This window comes from Bos grunniens, chromosome 2, assembly GCF_055505025.1.
Source record: "Bos grunniens cultivar Pamir isolate PY7600 chromosome 2, Bosgru_T2T1.0, whole genome shotgun sequence".
Taxonomy (NCBI): Eukaryota; Metazoa; Chordata; class Mammalia; order Artiodactyla; family Bovidae; genus Bos; species Bos grunniens.
Window position 1 is genome coordinate 111,171,574 of NC_141166.1, and position 18,373 is coordinate 111,189,946.

General features: G+C 42.4%; 1 protein-coding gene and 1 long non-coding RNA gene across 11 annotated transcripts in view; one reads left to right on the plus strand and one right to left on the minus strand.

The window, feature by feature from the left end:
* Positions 1-1,557: 1,557 nt before the first annotated feature.
* Positions 1,558-11,794, minus strand: LOC147378518 (uncharacterized). 2 transcript variants are annotated; one of them, XR_015147565.1, is made up of 4 exons: positions 11,509-11,794; positions 5,501-6,328; positions 2,132-2,286; positions 1,558-1,940 (listed from the first exon to the last, which is right to left on the minus strand). It is a non-coding gene; the product is annotated as an uncharacterized LOC147378518 (long non-coding RNA). The 2 variants fall into 2 exon arrangements; XR_015147560.1 differs by lacking the exon at positions 5,501-6,328 and having other exon boundaries at positions 11,509-11,707.
* The window catches only part of ERICH2 (glutamate rich 2), a 59,114-nt gene continuing 52,486 nt past the window's right edge, over positions 11,746-18,373 (plus strand). For 2 of the 9 annotated variants that reach the window (XM_086357266.1, XM_086357420.1), the window contains exons 1-2: positions 11,754-11,862; positions 12,009-12,121. In XM_086357266.1, the coding sequence (XP_086213392.1) occupies positions 12,098-12,121 (24 nt within the window). In that variant the 5' untranslated portion in view covers positions 11,754-11,862; positions 12,009-12,097. Of the gene's footprint in view, positions 11,863-12,008; positions 12,122-18,373 lie in introns of all 9 variants that reach the window. The other 7 variants (XM_086357309.1, XM_086357360.1, XM_086357300.1 and 4 more) reach the window with 6 other exon arrangements.

An 18,373-nucleotide genomic window follows, 5' to 3' on the forward strand; every position in this document is an offset into this window, starting at 1 on the left:
ATGTGAACTGCAGTAGTTTCTGCACAACACATAATAAAGTATATTAACTAATATATTTTGATTGTCTACCTAATACCAAAATTCAATTCAGGGAAATAAATCAAGTTCCTAGTTGGATACAGATCTTCCTTGACTTACAATGAGGTTACCTCCCTATAAACTCATCATGAGTTGAAAATATCATAAATTGAAATTGCGTTGAATACACCTAACCTAGCTTAGCTTAGGCTACCTTAAACATGCTCAGAGTACTTACAACTGGGCAAAATCATGTAGCACAAAGGCTATTTTATAATACGGTGTTGATTGTCTCATGCAGTTTATTCAATCCTGTACTGAAGTGAACAGCAGAATGGTTGTATAGGTACAGGGTGATTGCGTTTTGTTCGTTTACTCTGGTGACTGTGTGGCTCTCTGGTAACTGTGGCTCACTGCCCGGCCCAGCATCACAGGAACATCCTACAGCGTATTGCTAGTCCAGGAAAAGATCAAAATCTGAAGTTTGGTATCTGCTGAATGTGTATCACTTTCACACCATCAGAAAATCAAAATATTGTGTGTCGAGCTAGCGTAAGTTGGGAAAGTCCGTATATGAAAAATCTGCAGGGTTTCAGTTCTCAAAAAGTTGTTTCAGCATGATATTTGGTCTGCCTACTGTAACATGAAAGTTTGTTTTATAGCAAAACTATTTTTTCATTATTTGCCAAAACCGTAACATCAAAAATATACTAAAATTTTCTGAGGTCTAAGGCTATATCTAGATGTCACCTGATTTTTTAATATAAGGTTAAAAAGTGTATTAAAAATGTTTAATACAAGGTTAAAAAATGTTAAACTGTTCAGTTGCGTGGTTGCTTTCTAATGATTTTGTGTTTAGCATAATCTGAAACATGGGTGAAAAACATCTAGCCTTCAGCTTAATTTCAGCCAATTCACAAGGCAAGTATCAAAGGTAAATCCTCATTTATGCTTACAGTTGGGAAAACGTGTCTTAATTTGAAAAGTGTTCAGTAGCAATTTCCTAAAACTCTATGTAAGGTACCATGAAAGCTTATTTCTCTTATTTCTGCCTTTGCAAGTTTTATTCTTATATTCTGTATGTCTCTGCTTGTGGTTGCCACATGTCTTTGATATATCTGTGTCCATCTCTAGCATGGAAACTCATTTTGTGTCATATGTCTTTCTTCCTTTTCTTGGTGTATTTATGCCTATTATTTTATTTTGTTCTCTATTATGCAGGACTTGAAGGGTTCTAAACTCTAGTTATTTAAAACCTATTGTCTTTTTAATAGACATTTATATTCCTTGGTCTAAATTTTACATGTGAGTGAGTGAAATTTAGAGTTCTGTTTATAGATTCAAATCACGTTTTATTTTTGCAGTATATGACTGCTGTTTACTGTGGATTTGTGAACATCATTTTACTTCCAATTGATGAAAAAGTATTTCCGTCACAATTGAGAGTAAAATTGTCAAATATGGTAGAGGATTATGGTTTGAGTTAATACCCAGTTGGATAAATTTTAATTAGTAAAAAGCATTAAAAAGACGATTACCTAAATTTATAAACACAGCTCTTTATTTATTGAGCTAAGGACCTATAAGCATTTGGCTGTTTTTATTCCTTGTTAATGTTCTTATATTTAATGCAGACTTCATTTTCTCTCAAAGTCTTTATTCTCCTCTGTTTGATCCTTGATGAAGTTCATGTCATCTCTCCATAGTACCACAGACAACTGCCAAGAAAAGTCATTGTGGTGACAGTTTTATACTGAGTCTGGGTTTGGAATAGAAGGTTGCTGAGTTTTCTAAGGAGAAAGTACTCCTTCATGAGTCGTTATTCAGGCTTGTGAACAGCAGGCCCGCCCATCCTGAGCAGCTAGGAGCTGGAAGCTGGGTGCGGGGCTGCAGCTGCCCCCTTGCTTCTGTAGCATGGAGATCTTGAAGTGGGGGAAAGGGAAGCAGATCAGAGGGAATAACAGGACCATGGGGTATAACAGACATTTGGAAGATCCTGTTTAGACAGGACATTCCTAAAGGGGTGGAAATAGGGTCACTGTGTAGAAGCTGAAGGAAAAAGGCTTGATCACTTTCTCAGTTAGAATGGACCCCTGGAAAGTGCCTTCCTTACCCCAGGTTGGTTCTTCTCTTTAATGGTTTCTTCTTTTTAAACCTAAGCTGAGTATAAGTAGGCAGTCAGGGAGACGTGGACCTCAACAAGTTGAAGTTGGAGGATCTTTACAGGCTCTTCTCAAGCTGAAATGCTTCAAATCTAAAATCTGTAAACTAAAAAATCCAAATACATTTTATTAAGGCTACTAAAGATACAACAGTAGTATGGGTATTCCTGGGATTCTGGCAACTGCTTTCAGAAATCCAGGTTTTGAAAATATATAGTTAAAGGCATTGAAGAGGAGCAAAGTAATTTGGGGTAAATCAGTTAGCCTCTCTGCAGAGTATTATCAGAATGTATTTCCATGCTCTTAATGTTGGTTTTTGACAATAACATTTCTGGGGGTGTCAGTCTTCATAAATGCTGTACCATAATGCACATCGCCAAGTCCTGTTTATATGTATGGAAATTTCATAGTACAGTGACAGAACTGAAAAGTAAAAGCAACTTTTCAATAATTATGTTAATATAACTATTTAGATTTACAAGCTTTGACCGAACTAAATTTAAAGACATCATACCCTTGAAGTCAGTTATGTTGATATATATAATTAAGAATATGAGCTGCATAATTAAATCATTATTTGTTATTTATAATACTAGATGTAGAAAACTCAGGCAAAACAAATTCAAAACATGTATACATAACTAAATTCAATTCACCTTTTATTTGATGACTAAGGTTCGTTGAGGATTCAAAGATGAACACAATCCTTCAAAGAGCTCACAATCATAAAGGAGATAAGACATGTACACAAATGAATGTAATACAAGGCCTAAGTAAAAAGCAATTAATGAACCTCCTATTACAACACAAAGGAAAGATAAATTAAATTACTGCAGGTAAAACAATATTAAATTATTTTATGCCTTAAATATTTCTGCTTTCACAAACAGTCCACAAACTCCACTTGTAGCATTCGGAAATCATTTCGGTTTTTACATAGAGCTGAGAGTTCAAGACAGTGTGGTCCCCAGACCAGCAACATTGGCATCACTTGGGAACTTGTTAGAAATGCAGATTCTTGGGTCCAGTTCCAAGTTAACTAAATCAGAAACTCTGGGGAAAGGACCCAGAAAAATGTGTTTTAATAAGTCCTGCAGGTGATTGCAATGCACGCTAAACTTTGAGAACCACTAGTTTAGAAGTCTGGAGAAGGCAATGGCACCCCACTCCAGTACTCTTGCCTGGAAAATCCCATGGACGGAGGAGCCTGATAGGCTCCAGTCCATGGGGTTGCTAAGAGTCAGGCACGACTGAGCGACTTCACTTTCACTTTTCACTTTCATGCATTGGAGAAGGAAATGGCAACCCACTCCAGTGTTCTTGCCTGGTGGGCTGCCGTTTATGGGGTCGCACAGAGTCAGACAAGGCTGAAGCGACTTAGCAGCAGCAGCAGCAGTTTAGAAGTCACAGAGTCTGACACGACTGAGCTACTTCACTTCAGTTTAGAAGACTGTACCTTTAATAATGCATAAGATTAATCTATGGAAATAAGCAAATTCAAGCCTACCACTCACAAGCTATTCTGGGGAAATAGAGAATGGACAGGCCACTTGGCTGAAATCCCTCACCCAGTCGAGAGACTCAATTGACAATCTTCTAACTCCTGATGAAAAGACAGCAATAGTCTTAATTGTATGTAGAGTGATTCTTTTGTGCATGGTATACAGTTATGTAGACAATTGTCCTTTTATCATAGTATTTGAATACACACAGAAGATTTACATTTTTGAATCACCAATCATATTCCATATGTTAGTGGAATTTTCCTCCACACGTGGGACAATGACTTTTAACAACATCTGTTTCCTTCAAAGGAATACTCAGCTAAATAAGCAGTTTTGTTTTCTAGTGTCATTGGATGATTAATAACTAATTATAATAGGGCATGTATAAATTATACCACTATGAGTGGAAAATACAGGTACATTCCATGCTGCAGAAATGCAAAGATGGCATTTCTAAAACACAAGCACAGTTGCTTCAAGCCTTTGTTTTACTTAAAAAAAAAAAAAAAAAAGCCTTTTTAAAGCAAGTGCAGAGCCCTAGGGCTTCTCAATGGAGGCCAAAATTTAGGAAATTGTAGATATTTATGTAGAGACTATTCGCTCAGTCATGTCCGACTCTTTGTGACCCCGTGAACTGTATAGCCCACCAGGCTCATCCGTCCATGGGATTCTCCAGGCAAGAATACTGGAGTGGGTTGCCATTTCCTTCTCCAGAGGATCTTCCCAACCCAGGGAGAGAACCCAGGTCTCCCGCATTGCAGGCAGATGCTTTAACCTCTGAGCCACCAGGGAATCCCTAGATATTTATCTAAACCCAGAGTCTTCAATTCCTCTGACTTCTCTGCTATCCTCCTCAGCCCATCTTCTCCTTCTCCACCAAATCTTTCTTGGCTCATCTCAGGTCTGTTTCTCAAACCAAAGCATTTCTTTGAAAAACATTTTATTTCTGACCTTTGGAATTATAGAAAGATGTTATGAATTGTAAGTTCAAGGGAAGCTTGTAACATAAATGAGAATAGCTTCAAAGTTTTTTCCAGTGAATGAGCCTCTTTCTCTGCCTCCAAACCTGAACTGTCCATCACTGATTTGGGGTACTTTAGGAGAACACTTAGTGAATGACAACAGAAAGCTAGGTTGATGCTGACTATGGCATGTTCCCAAGGAGTTCCCCAGAACCTTGAAAGATCAAGGGTGCACTCTGTGACCAGATAAATCCCCCCAACCGGTACTTAGAGAGATTTTAGCACGTTGGAGTTGGAGGAGAACTTTGAAATCATCCAGTTTGACCTTCTCATTTATCAGAGGAGATAGGTGAGGGCATGTCTGATCAAATGGAGCAACGGTTATCTATGATACATTAATGAGTAAGTATACTCAATGGAAACCCAGCAGCCTAGAAAAGGAGGACAGAGTTAAGGATCATGAAGAGTGGGAGAAGACTCAGGGATGACACCAGGATCTCTCTCTACCCTGAGCTGTTTGGGCAGAGGTAGGGTGGTAGTTGTCAGAGGCTTCTAACTGGCTCCCTCTGCCCTTCCCAGTATCCTGGGTCTCCTGCCTTCTCTGAGACAATCTTAACTTCCCGTGCCTTAGCAGTCAACCCCTTGCATCTTTCTGACTACTGTTATCAAAATCTAAGTTCATATAGAAGGTTGTGCTAAGTGACTATTCAAAGGAAACAGAAAAAACTAGAAGGGTAGGGAGTAGAGGAAGCCAGAGCTGAGCAGAAAAGGAGAGCCTCTCTGATGGAAAAGAGCTGATAGTTATGTACGTCATGTGGAGGACTGAGGGACTGATGATATGGGAAGACCATACCTCAGGAGGAAAAGGTATCTTGTCTTATTCAGCTGCTCCATCATGTCCGACGCTCTGTGACCCCATGGACTGCAGTACACCAGGCTTCCCTGTCCTTCACCATCTCCCAGAGTTTGTGCAAACTCATGTCCATTGAGTCGGTGATGCCATCCAACCATCTCATCCTGTCGTCCCCTTCTCCTCCTGCCTTCAGTCTTTCTCAGCATCAGGGTCTTTTCCAATGGGTCAGTTCTTCACATCAGGTGGCCAAAGTTGGAGCTTCAGCTTCAGCTTCAGTCCTTCCAATGAATATTCAGGGTTGATTTCCTTTAGGATTGACTGGTTTGATCCCCATACTGCCTAAGGGACTCTCAAGAATCTTCTCCAGCACCACAGGAATACAGACGGACCATACCTCAGAAGAAACAGGCATGGCAGTCCTGAGAGGCTAGATCCAGGGCATTTGGCAACAGTCTTGGCAAAGATTCCTCTGTATTCGTTACCTTTTGTTGCATAACAAATACCACAGTCTGAAAGGCTTGAAACAACACACATTATCTCACAGATTCTGAGCACCAGGAGTCTAGGCAGAGCTTAGTTGTAGCCTCTGCTTAGGGTCTCTCATAAGACTGCAATCAAGGTGTTGGCCAGGACCAGGGCCTCATCTGAAGGCTGGCCCAGGGAATGATACACTGCCAGACTTAAGTGACTACTGGCAGGACTCAGTTCTCTGTGGGGTGTTGGACTGAGGGCCTCGGTTCTTTGTTGGCTATATTCTGGAGACGACCCACGGTTTCTTAATACATGAGTCCCTCCAACATGGCCACTTCCTTCATCAAAACATGCAAGCTGGGAAGGCAATTAAAAAAAAATATGCTAGGAAGATGGAAGTAAATCTTTTGTAATCTCCTCAAGAAGTAGAAGTACAGCCTATCAATATTCTGTTCACTTGAAGAAGGCTACTCAAGAGAAAGGGGTTATATAAGGATTTGAATACCAGGAGGTGGGAATCCCTGGAGGCCATTTTAGAGGATGACTATCATATCTTGTGACACAGCTTGTCAAACATAATAAAAAAAATAATGGAGTCACATATATAGACCATTAAGGTTTGGACAAAGAGTTTCTCAGCATCAGCTGTGATGCCTCCTCACTGGTGAGAGATTGCTAATTATCCCCCAGCATGCATCGTTCCTTTCTTCCTTATAGTAATGCCCAGGTTTTAGGGAGGCATATGACTCTCTATCTAGAGATGACATATCACAGCCTCCCTTGTAGTCAGGTGTAGCCACATGACTAAGTTCCCACCAATGGAATGTGAGCCTGAGTGATATATGCCACTCTCAGTAACATCCTCAAAAGAAAGCTGCATGTCCTCCCCTTCCTCTTTACCCCTTTCTGAGGCTGGAATGCATATGTGGTGGGCTTCCAGGTCAGTCATGTAGATAAGGGCAACATCCTAAAAGACCTTGGAAAAATAAAAAAACAGAAGGAATAGGAGTCCGAAGACCATCACTTGAAGCAGAACAGCCCAACTTTCCTGGGCTGCCTACCTGCTAGACTTCTAAGAGAGAAATAAACCATCTTGTTTAAGCCATTGTTATTTGCTGTCTGTTACAGTAACCAAACCATAACCAGTATCCTGACGGATCACATGGTGCTTCCAGGGGCAGGCATTAGCAGTGCTCCTGCTGAGTCTTCCTGTGGCAGTTGTGAATTACATCACTTTAAAAGATGTCACATGGTGTCACCTTACCAGCTCCTCCTAGCCTATGTCTGCTGGAGTCCTCAAAATGAGTTCTCACCCCCAAAAGGGTATTCTCTTAGGCTGTTGCTATGGAAAACTCCATCACTGCTTTCCAGCTTTGCCCATGCTTGGGTACCCAGAGGACTTTAGTCATTCAATGATTCATTTATTCCACTATTTATAGGGCTTTTCTCATGTGGCAGTCAGAGACAGAGCAGTGAACAGGATGGATAAGCTTTCTCCTCTTAGGAGACTGATATTCTAGTAGGGCAGTAAAGATACAATAGACAAATAAACCAACAAGATAATTCAGGGAGTCATAAACAATAACCTGAAATTCATCTTCCTTTACCCTACAAGATCACACAGGGAGACAAAGCTGCAGCCTCTATCTGCAGTGCTAGATAGCTCATAGTCTCCAACCTGAAGAATGGTCCCCAGTCATCCTTGTCTCATATCTGCCTCAGACTAAAGGAGACACATTATCTCTACCTGCTTCCCTTTGGTGAGAGTTAGTCTCACAAACACACCTGTATGCACGAGGGATGGAAAATATAAAGATGCACATAGCTATTTATTAAACACTAACAATGTTTCACCAACATACTCATAGAAATCCAAATAAAAAACAGAGCAGAAAATAAAAGGGCCACTTTATCCTTTCCCTTCATAGATAACCACTGTTAATATTTCGGTTCTTTCATTCAGTCAACACATCTTTATTGATCTCCTGCACCATTCCCGGCCCTGACCTTGATGCTAAATATGCCAGAGGTTCCTAACCTATGTAGCTTCTAGCTTGAGTGTGTGTGTGTCTCCTTCTGGGTTTGGAAACTGCCTGTACCCATACCTAGCTATATAATTTCAGGAAAACTACTTAATTCCCCAAGACTTGGTTTCCTCATTTGCAAAATAGATATAATGATAGTACCTAATTTATAGGGTTGTTGGGCATGCGTACATGCTCAGTCGTGTCTGAGTCTTTGCAACCCTCTGCGCTCTAGCCCACCAGGCTCCTTTGTCCTTGTAATTTTCTAGGCAAGAATACTGGAATGGGTTGCCATTTCCTTCTCTAGGGGATCTCACCAACCCTGGGATTGAACCTGTGTTTCCTGCATTGGCCTAGAGAAACACTGACGTTATTAACGGTGAAATCTGCTTTGGCTATTAAGGAAAAGTTTACAATTAAAAGTCAAAAATTTTTGGACTTCCCTGGTGGCACAGATGGTAAAGCATCTGTCTACAATGCGAGAGATCTGGGTTCAATCCCTGGGTCGGGAAGATCCCCTGGAGAAGGAAATGGCAACTCACTCCAGTATTCTTGCCTGGAGAATCCCATGGACAGAGGAGCCTGTAGGCTGCAGTCCATGGGGTCGCAAAGAGTCGGACACGACTGAGCGACTTCACTCACTCACTCACTTTCCTGCATTGGCAGGTAGATTCTTTATCACTAGTGCCACCTGGTAAGCTCTATAGGGTTGTTGAGGCAGGGGGATTAAATTTGATAATATAAGTTAAATAACTTAGAATAAAAAAATCTGTTACTGTTGTTTTATATATAATATAAATGTTTGCTTTTTTTATAAATAGGATTATATTACTTAAATGCAGCTATGGTCTACTTCTTGAACCCTTTAGATATTTCTTTTTCCATTTCAAAGTATAGAACATGAAGTTCATTAACTGCTTTATGGAATTCTGTCGTTTGTATTTATCCTAATATATTTGGCCAAGAGATTCATGGACATGGGGGTCCATGAATGGGTACTGTATACCAAGTTCTTTCTGTACCTTTATTTTCCCCTGGACAGTGGATACAGAACTTAGTTGCATTCTGAAAAGATTCATAATCCACAAACAGGACTGTGATTAAAATAGGCCGTCCTTGACTTGATCATGTAAGTTCGCCTCTTAGCTACAATCCTTCCATCTGTGGGTTAAGCTCAGTCAGGAAAGAATTTGCCTGCAATGCAGGAGAGATGGGTTCAATTCCTGGGTTGGGAAGATCCCCTGGAGAAGGAAATGGCAACCCACTCCAGTGTTCTTGCCTGGAGAATCCCATGGACAGAGGAGCCTGGTGGGCTACAGTCCAAGGGGTCATAAGAGTCGGACACGATTTAGCGACTAAACCACCACCATCTCTTTCTCTTAGAAATGGGAAAGCTTTCTAGAAAACAGACAAAAACAGAAACACATAGACTGAAAACCAACAGTTTTACTACGTTTAAACTTAATTTCATTTTACTTCCAGCTCCTCACTGGAGCAGGGCTAATGGCCAGCTTCTATACTTGAGTTTAAACAATCCCAGGTACCTTCCCAGCTCAGGGTTTAAAAATCAGAGTTTCTGTACTGTTTATTCATAAGGTCTATTTGATTTCCTCTGTAAATTGTGTCCTTGTTTATATTTTCCTCACTTTGTATCCATCTAAAGTACCACTACTGAGAAGACACATGTGCTGCATAAACCCTACAATTTAATGCCACTCTCTATACAGTCTACATCTGTGATTGAAAATGTCCTCTTTGAATACTAATGATTTTAATATTAAACTGCCTCAGATACAATCTTTAAGGGGAAAAATACAACTGTCCATTGTGATTTAGGATTTCAGTTCTGAGATCCGCACAGCGGTTTCTCAGGTGTCTCTGTCTTTCGTGGGCACAGTCTCGTCACTGCAGTTCCTTGCAGTCTGAAGACTTGTGGACCAAAGACACGAGTCTTCTAGTCTTAAGGTCCTTTAAAGGCCTATTATCTATCGGTCTGAAATGGTTCATGAGGCACCATCTTACATCTTCCTGAGGCCTTTAAAAAAATAAAGTCACACTGTTGGCTTCCTCTATACTCTGAGACACTGTTTTCCTGATTGCACCCTTGATTTGACCTTTACACTGAGGGCCTTTCCTAACTCTGAGGATGCTTTGCTGCTTAGAAAGGCTGCCTGGAGCTCTTTATACTTCCTCTAAATGTTGTTGCAAAATTAAGCATAGCTATATTTTGTCATCAGTAAGTGAAAGAAACCAGTTGACACTTTCAGCATTCTTTCAGGAAATCTCCTTAGCCAGATCCACTAGTTCATTTGCTATATCTTCTATTTTTCATGTTAATCACAGGTGATAATGTTGCTAAACTTCTTGCTACAACTTAGCAGGGTCATCTTTTTTCCACCTTCCAATAACAATTTCCTCCTCATCTCTCTAGCTTTCACTGACAGTCTTCTCAAGGTTCATCCAGATTTCATTAACAAACCTCTCAAGACACTGAGAGACTGAATATACAAACAGATAAGGGCCGGATAATACATAAAAATTCTCACCCACAATCTGCAGCAGCCAGCCTAGGAAACTAACCTATTAACTATAGCAACCAGCCCAGAGAAGCAATGGCAACCCACTCCAGCACTCTTGCCTGGAAACTCCCATGGACGGAGGAGCCTGGTGGGCTGCAGTCCATGGGGTTGCAGAGTCAGACACGACTGAGCAACTTCACTTTCATGCATTGGAGAAGGAAATGGCAACCCAATCCAGCGTTCTTGCCTGGAGAATCCCAGGGACGGGGGAGCCTGGTGGGCTGCCATCTATGGGGTCGCACAGAGTTGGACACGACTGAAATGACTTAGCAGCAGCAGCAGCAGCAACCAGCCCAGAAATCCAGCCTGCTATAAGACAGACTATAGAAAAGTAAATAGCTATCTCTTGCAACATTTGGCCCAAAATGACCAGAACTTGATTAATAACTTCAGCTTCCCTAATTTTTATCCCTGCTTCCAATTTAGGACCAACCAGTGAAAGCCAAATGTTCATCCTAACCAATCACATAGGATTTTCCACTTCTAATTAGTCTGTGTACAGTATATCTCCATGCCAACAGCCTCCAACCAGGGCATAGTTGAAGTTTTCCCCCTTTTTCCACTACAAACTGTCCCACTCCTCTGCCTTTGACTGTGTCCCAAAATGCAAATGGTGGTGGCTGACTCCTTTCAAGTTTTGAATAAGTAGCCTTTGCTTGTTCTCATTTTATTGGTTTTCCTTTGTTTCCACAAGCTTCTTCCAGCTTCCCAGTCAAAAGCCAGTGGGTTGTGGTTTGGGGGTTTGTTTTGGGAGAATCCCACTTTCAGGTACCAAACTCTATTCTCATTATCTACTGCTGCGTAAAAACCACCCCAAAACTTAATGGCATAAAACAACAGTTATCTTACTATGCTCACAGATTCAGTGGGTCAGGAATTCAGACAGGGTATATAAGGATGGCTTGGCTCCCATCCACAACATCTGGGGCCTCACCTGGGAAACTTCGATGGTTGGGGGTGGGACGCTTCTAGAGGCTGCCTCACTCACCGTCCTGACGACCGAGCCCTGGTACTTGAAGATCGGGCTCAGCTGAGTCTGGCAGCCAATTGGCTTGGGCTCTTCACGACCATTGGCTGGGCTCTTCACAGCTCTTCACAGCCATTGGCTGGGCTCTTCGCAGCTCTTTACAGCCATTGGCTGGGCTCTTCCCAGCTCTTTATAGCCATTGGCTGGGCTCTGTGACGGCTTGTCCCGAGAGGCGCAGCCAGGAGTGAGTGAGCTGAGAGAAAGAGGTGAAAGCTGCAAGCCTTTTCTGACCCGCCTTGGAAGTCACGTGTGCTGGTTCAGGTGAGTCACTAAGTCTAACCTAGATTCAAGGGGAGGGAATTAAACTCATCTCGTAATGGGAGGGTGACAAAGTCGCTCTGCACAAGGACACACAGGGTAGGAGATGCTTTTGTAGCATTTTTGGTAACTCTGACTTGCCACCCCAGGCCACCCTCTTCTTCCTTTCGGAAAGAATTTGGAGACACGCAATTAGAATATGGATTGGCGAGCATGAAAACAAACAGGAAGTTGGTTGATGTCAAGTGATAATCTCATACAGGTACTGATTTATTCATCCCATACGTCTTTTTAAAGCGTTAACAATGGGTTCCACACTGGAGACATAAGGGAGATGTGAGGTGAGCAAAATTGACACACGTTTTATTCTCACGAAGCTTAAGTCCAGTGGGAGAAGCAGCCATTTAAAAACAATCCCACAGGTAGATAACCACAGGTATTGTAGGCTCTTAAATGTTATGTAGCAATGGCCTGGAAGATGCACAGCACAGGAGCTTGTTAGATTTCCCCGGGGGCGGGGGGAGGGGCGGGGAGGGCGGGGGGGTGCTGGAAGGGTGGGGAAGGAATATTTAAACTAATAACTCAAAGATGAGGAAGAAAAAGTCAAGTAACTAGTCTAGGGTGTTGCAAAGCATGTTGCAAAGCATGTTCTATGGACCATTAGATAGCAAATTAAAAAGCAGAGATATTTCTTTGTCAACAAAGGTTCGTCTAGTCAAGGCTATGGTTTTTCCTGTGGTCATGTATGGATGTGAGAGTTGGACTGTGAAGAAGGCTGAGCGCTGAAGAATTGATGCTTTTGAACTGTGGTGTTGGAGAAGACTCTTGAGAGTCCCTTGGACTGCAAGGAGATCCAACCAGTCAATTCTGAAGGAGATCAGCCCTGGGATTTCTTTGGAGGCAATGATGCTAAAGCTAAAACTCCAGTACTTTGGCCACCTCATGCAAAGAGCTAACTAATTGGAAAAGACTCTGATGCTGAGAGGGATTGGGGGCAGGAGGAGAGGGGGACGACAGAGGATGAGATAGCTGGATGGCATCACTGACTCGATGGACGTGAGTCTGAGTCAAGTCCAGGAGTTTGTGATGGACAGGGAGGCCTGGTGTGCTGCGATTCATGGGGTCACAAAGAGTCGGACACAACTGAGTGACTGAACTGAACTGAACTGAGTGATAGAGAAATACATTATTATCCTCATTATATATTTATTTTACAGTTTTGCAATTTATGACAGATGATATTGGTTTCCCATTTTGTTGGCAGTTGAAGTTTCCTTGTAAAATAAATGTCTTTATGTTTAACAAAGTATCAGTTTAAGGGAAGGTGGTGATTAAAATGCCAGCTTCCCAGGTGGCACTAGTGGTAAAAGATCTGCCTGCAATGCAGGAGACACAGGAGACACGGGTTCAATCCCTGGGTCTGGAAGAGCTCCTGGAGAAGGAAATGGCAACCCACTCCAGGCAAGTGTTCTTGCCTGGGAAATCCCATGGACAGGAACCTGGCGTGCTACAGTTGGCATTACCTAAAAAAGGCAAATATCACGTAGGTGATATGTGGATACCTGAAGCTCAGTGTAAAGACTGAAGTAGATGTGTCGAGGGATGGGGTGGGAGGGGGTCGTGGTCAGTGAAGGGAGCATTCTGATGCAAAAGCTCTGAGGAAGAAGAGTGGGGGGTCCACGAAACAAAAAGGTGGCCAATATGGCTTGAGTGGAAAGCAGGAAGGCACAGTGTACAGTGAGCTGGAGAGGCCTGCAGGCCCCTGAGAGTCAGGGACTTTAATTCAGAACTGAAATCTCCGAAACTCAACATGGGCAGTTGCACTTTTTTTCCTTTAAATGCTGTGTCTATGGCAGGATTAGTACAAAACCCTGGAATTTGAATAGTACATTCATAGTAGAAGAAATTTAGATGATACAGATAGCAAGAATATTAACCTGCAGTGTCTGAGAACCAATATTTCCTTTGGAAATAAGTTTGTTCAACACATTTAACTGTCCTAGAAGCAATGGAATATGATTGAAGAATTTGGGAAAAGGGAGTAATAAAACCGAGTTTGTGAGATATTAAAAAATAATTTTTGTCAATGTAATTCATGCATGAAACAATTGTCTAGAAAAGCTAATAATGATAATAACCAACATTCTACTGTCCAACCTCTTCCCTGTCCCAGAGGCAACCACTTTAACTCTTTGCTGATTTTATTCTTCTGATAGTTTCCTTCTTATCTCCAAAAAAAATGCTTGTATCTGTGTCTCTTGATTTATCAGATTGGGGCACTATATCAGATATATCATATGGATTTACTCAGATTTCTTCAGCCTTACCTTCCTCCCAATCTCAGCTCACCCCGCCCAGGCCGTCCCAGTGGTCACCAGCTGAGTCTGAGCTGTTTCCACCCCTGGAGGCCATCAGGCCACATGCACAGATCTGCTTCCCCAGTGACTCCTACAGGGGCCAGTGACACAGCCTGCATGCGTGGGAGAGTCAACTCTCCAGGCAGCAGATTCCAACCAGTGGAAGAGAGAAAGCAAAGGCAGATTGTAGGTACGATTTCTCTACCCTTCTCCCTCTGATGGATTGTTCCAGGCACAACATTACCAACCAGCCTGCCTGAAGAGCTTCTTTATGACTGAGTGGTCACCAGCTGAGGAACCAGCTATGGTTATTCATGGCACTTTATGAAGCAGTGGCCAATGCAGTAACTCATCATTCATCAATGTAGTAACTTATCATTCATCAGTGCAGTAACTCATCATTCACCAATGCAGTAGCTCATTGTACTTGCTGCCAATCCTTCCCTGTCTTGTCTTCCTTCTAACTCTCAGGCCAGGGGTTGTACCTCCTAATAAAAGATTAGCCCTTAAGCTTTGCCTCAGGCTCTGTGTTCTAGGGAAATCAGGCCAAGTGACTCATCAGCGATGACTTAACATCATCACTTGCATATCCCATGTTCCTATAAAGAATTCATTGTTCTTAGTTCTTTTAGTTCTGCTTCTGATTCTCAATTTGGTGCTCATGACTTTACTTCTTTTTCCAACCACCAGATAGAGTACCTCTTTGTCTCTGATATTTTGCAGGATGAAGATACTGGCATCCCTTCCCTTCTTTGTACTTCTCCTTTCATCTCCAAACTGCTGCATCACACTCTCACATCCTTAAGGTTGATAGCACTTGCATTCTCTTCTGTAATCATGATTGTCTTCTGTTATCTTCCTAAGTGCTGCTTCTATATTTGAAAAGCCATGCATGTATATATTGTGTGTAGTATTGGTATATACAGTGCGTATACTATGATGACGATCCATTGAACAATAAGTTTCTTGAAAGTTTGCTGTGTCCCAGGTCCTGTTCTCTAGGCTCTGAGGATAACACAGTGAACATAACAGAAATCCTTGCCTTCATGTAGCTTTCGTTTCAGTGGGGAGACAAACAATAACCAAAGTAAATATGTAGAAAGTATGGTATGGCGGATAATGAAAAGTACTCTAAGGGAAATAAAGCAAGGAAGGAGAGTAGGAGGAGCCTGGAAGGCTGAAATTTTAGGTGCTCTGAGCAGGGAGGGCCTTGGGGCCCTTCTCAGTGAGAAGGCAGCCTCCAGAGAGCAAGGGAACCAAACAAATGACCATCTTGGCGAAAAGAACAACATTCTAGGCAAAGGGGACAGAATGTCCCGTAGCCCTACGACATGAATGTTCTTATTGTGTTTGCACAAGAGCAAGGAAGCTCATGTGGCTGGAGCAGACTGACCAAGAGGGAGACTTAGAGAGGAATAATGAAAGAAGAGACGGGGAGTAGGTCATGTGGGGCTGTGTGAGTCACAGCAAGGACTTTGGCTTTTATCATAGGAGAGATGGGAAACCTTGAGAGAGTTTTGAGCAATGGAGTGACAGGATCTCATGTACATTTTAACAGAATCACTCTGGATATTGTGTTGGAAAGAGACTGAAAGAGGCAAGGGAGGAAGTAGAGAAACTAGTCAGGAGATGATTGAAATCATCTAAGCAAGAGATAACAGTGGTAGGATGGAAGTAGTGAAGGATAGGAGAAGTGGTCAGACTCAATATATTTTGAAGGTAAAACCAAGGCGATTGTTGAATAGTTGGATGTGAGAGGGGAAAAAAGGGAGCCAAGGAAAGGAGCTGTCATATTAGGAGAAGGGAAGACTATGAAAAGAACAGGTTTGAGGGAAAAGGTCAGGGACCCAACGTAGGCAGTTTGAGTTGCTGTTTTAGTTCTCTATCACTGCATAACAAATCACCCCAAAACTTAGTGTCTTAAAACAATAAGAATAATTATCATGTCTGATTATTTCTGCTGGCCAGTTATTAGATGGTGTTCAACCAAGCAGTTCTTGTTTAAGGTCTCTCATTGAAATGGTCCCAGTTTTAGAACTGAAAATCTTGTGTCCTAGAAAGCCCCTCCCAAGAATGCAAAAAGTTCTAGATTTCAGTGATGAGTGCAGAATCATGGGGTGGGGCTACTGCAACCTCAGAATCAGTGTGTGTCATGTCAAAGACTTTCAAATAAATGGTTGACAGACTGAGTGAATGAAAACAATGGAAAAAGAAACCTTGTGTTTATTTTACTATTTTAAATTTGAAGTTACTTATTTTGCCTTCAGTTCAGTTCAGTTCAGTCACTCAGTCGTGTCCGACTCCTTGCGACCCCATGAATCGAAGCACGCCAGGCCTCCCTGTCCATTACCAACTCCCAGAGTTCATTCAAACTCAAGTCCATCGAGTCAGTGATGCCATCCAGCCATCTCATCCTCTGTCGTCCCCTTCTCCTCCTGCCCCCAATCCCTCCCAGCATCAGAGTCTTTTCCAATGAGTCAACTCTTCGCATGAGGTGGCCAAAGTACTGGAGTTTCAGCTTTACCATCATTCCTTCCAAAGAAATCCCAGGGCTGATCTCCTCCTACTTTGCCTTAGGAAGTTTTATTTTCATTTTCCTCTCTTGACCCAGATGGAAGAAGATTAATATATTTAAGTTTTAAAATTACCAAATCTATGATCACAGTGAGGTAAAGTTAAATTGGGAGAATTTTAGGCCCAAGGAAGAATTGCATAAATCTTCTTTACTTAGTTAACTAACACAAATGTTCAATAGCTGTCTTTGTTGTCTGAGCCATAAAGAGGATCCCAGGGAATTATGTCTGAAAATGGAGAGAATAATGATGAGTAAATAATCCTACCAGTTAGGAATGCATTTGGCTAAAAGTTACAGAAAATCTGTGGCCAAAATATAGGGACTGAAAACCAGGCTGTTAATAGAGTTAAATGGATACAATATAAACTAACTGCCCTTAGTCGCTGTCACTGATCTTCCCCTCACCGCTGATGTTGGCAACCACAATTTGTGGTTCACAATAATGGATCACGCATTGCTGCCTCATTTCGAGCGATGTAAGTTAAGTGTGAAATAAAAGTGTGTGTGATCATGGCACTGAGGCATTGACAGTCTGTGTTTGACTTGGCCAGTCCGTCTAGTCGAGGCTATTGTTTTTCCAGTGGTCATGTATGGATGTGAGAGTTGGACTGTGAAGAAAGCTGAGCGCCCAAGAATTGAGGCTTTTGAACTGTGGTGTTGAAGACTCTTGAGAGTCCCTTGGACTGCAAGGAGATCCAACCGGTCCATTCTGAAGGAGATCAGCCCTGGGATTTCTTTGGAAGGAATGATGCTAAAGCTGAAACTCCAGTACTTTGGCCACCTGATGCGAAGAGTTGACTCATTGGAAAAGACCCTGATGCTGGGAGGGACTGGGGTCAGGAGGAAAAGGGGATGACAGAGGATGAGATAGCTGGATGGCATCACTGACTCGATGGATGTGAGTCTGAGTGAACTCCGGGAGTTGGTGATGGACAGGGAGGCCTGGCCTGCTGCGATTCATGGGGTCACAAGGAGTCGGACACGACTGAGCGACTGAACTGAACTGAACTGATGAATTAACTGTGGTGCTTTGAATTAAGATTTACAGAGGCCACCTTGAATAATCAGGCTAGATCACCATCCCCAAATTTGGTTCAGTCAGATGTTGATATTGATGCACACAGCAAGAGGCTGTGAAAAGATTATTCATATCACTGAGGTCTCTGGGGAGGGCAGGGCAGGGCAGGCCTTTCAAGCAGGTCTAGAATGCTTTGAGAGAGCTGGTACAGAAGACATAATACTGGCTTGGGGTTTTTATTGTGGTAAGGGGAGGGGGTGGGGTTTTTATTGTGGTGAGGAGATAGGGGTGGGGTTTTTATTGTGGTGAGGGGACGGGTGGGGTTTTTATTGTGGTGAGGGGATAGGGGTGGGGTTTTTATTGTGGTGAGGGGATAGGGGTGGGGTGAGGGTTCTCTGTACGGGAAGGGGCTTGTGTGTCTCTAATCTCCTGCCAGCACCAAAGGAGAGAGCACTCCGGCTTTGCTAGCTGCTTGTAGGGCAGAGGGGTAGAGGGAGGATGAGATCTAAAGCTGATGGTAGTCAAACATTAAAATGGAGTCAATCCCTTGTAGCAGAGATGGTG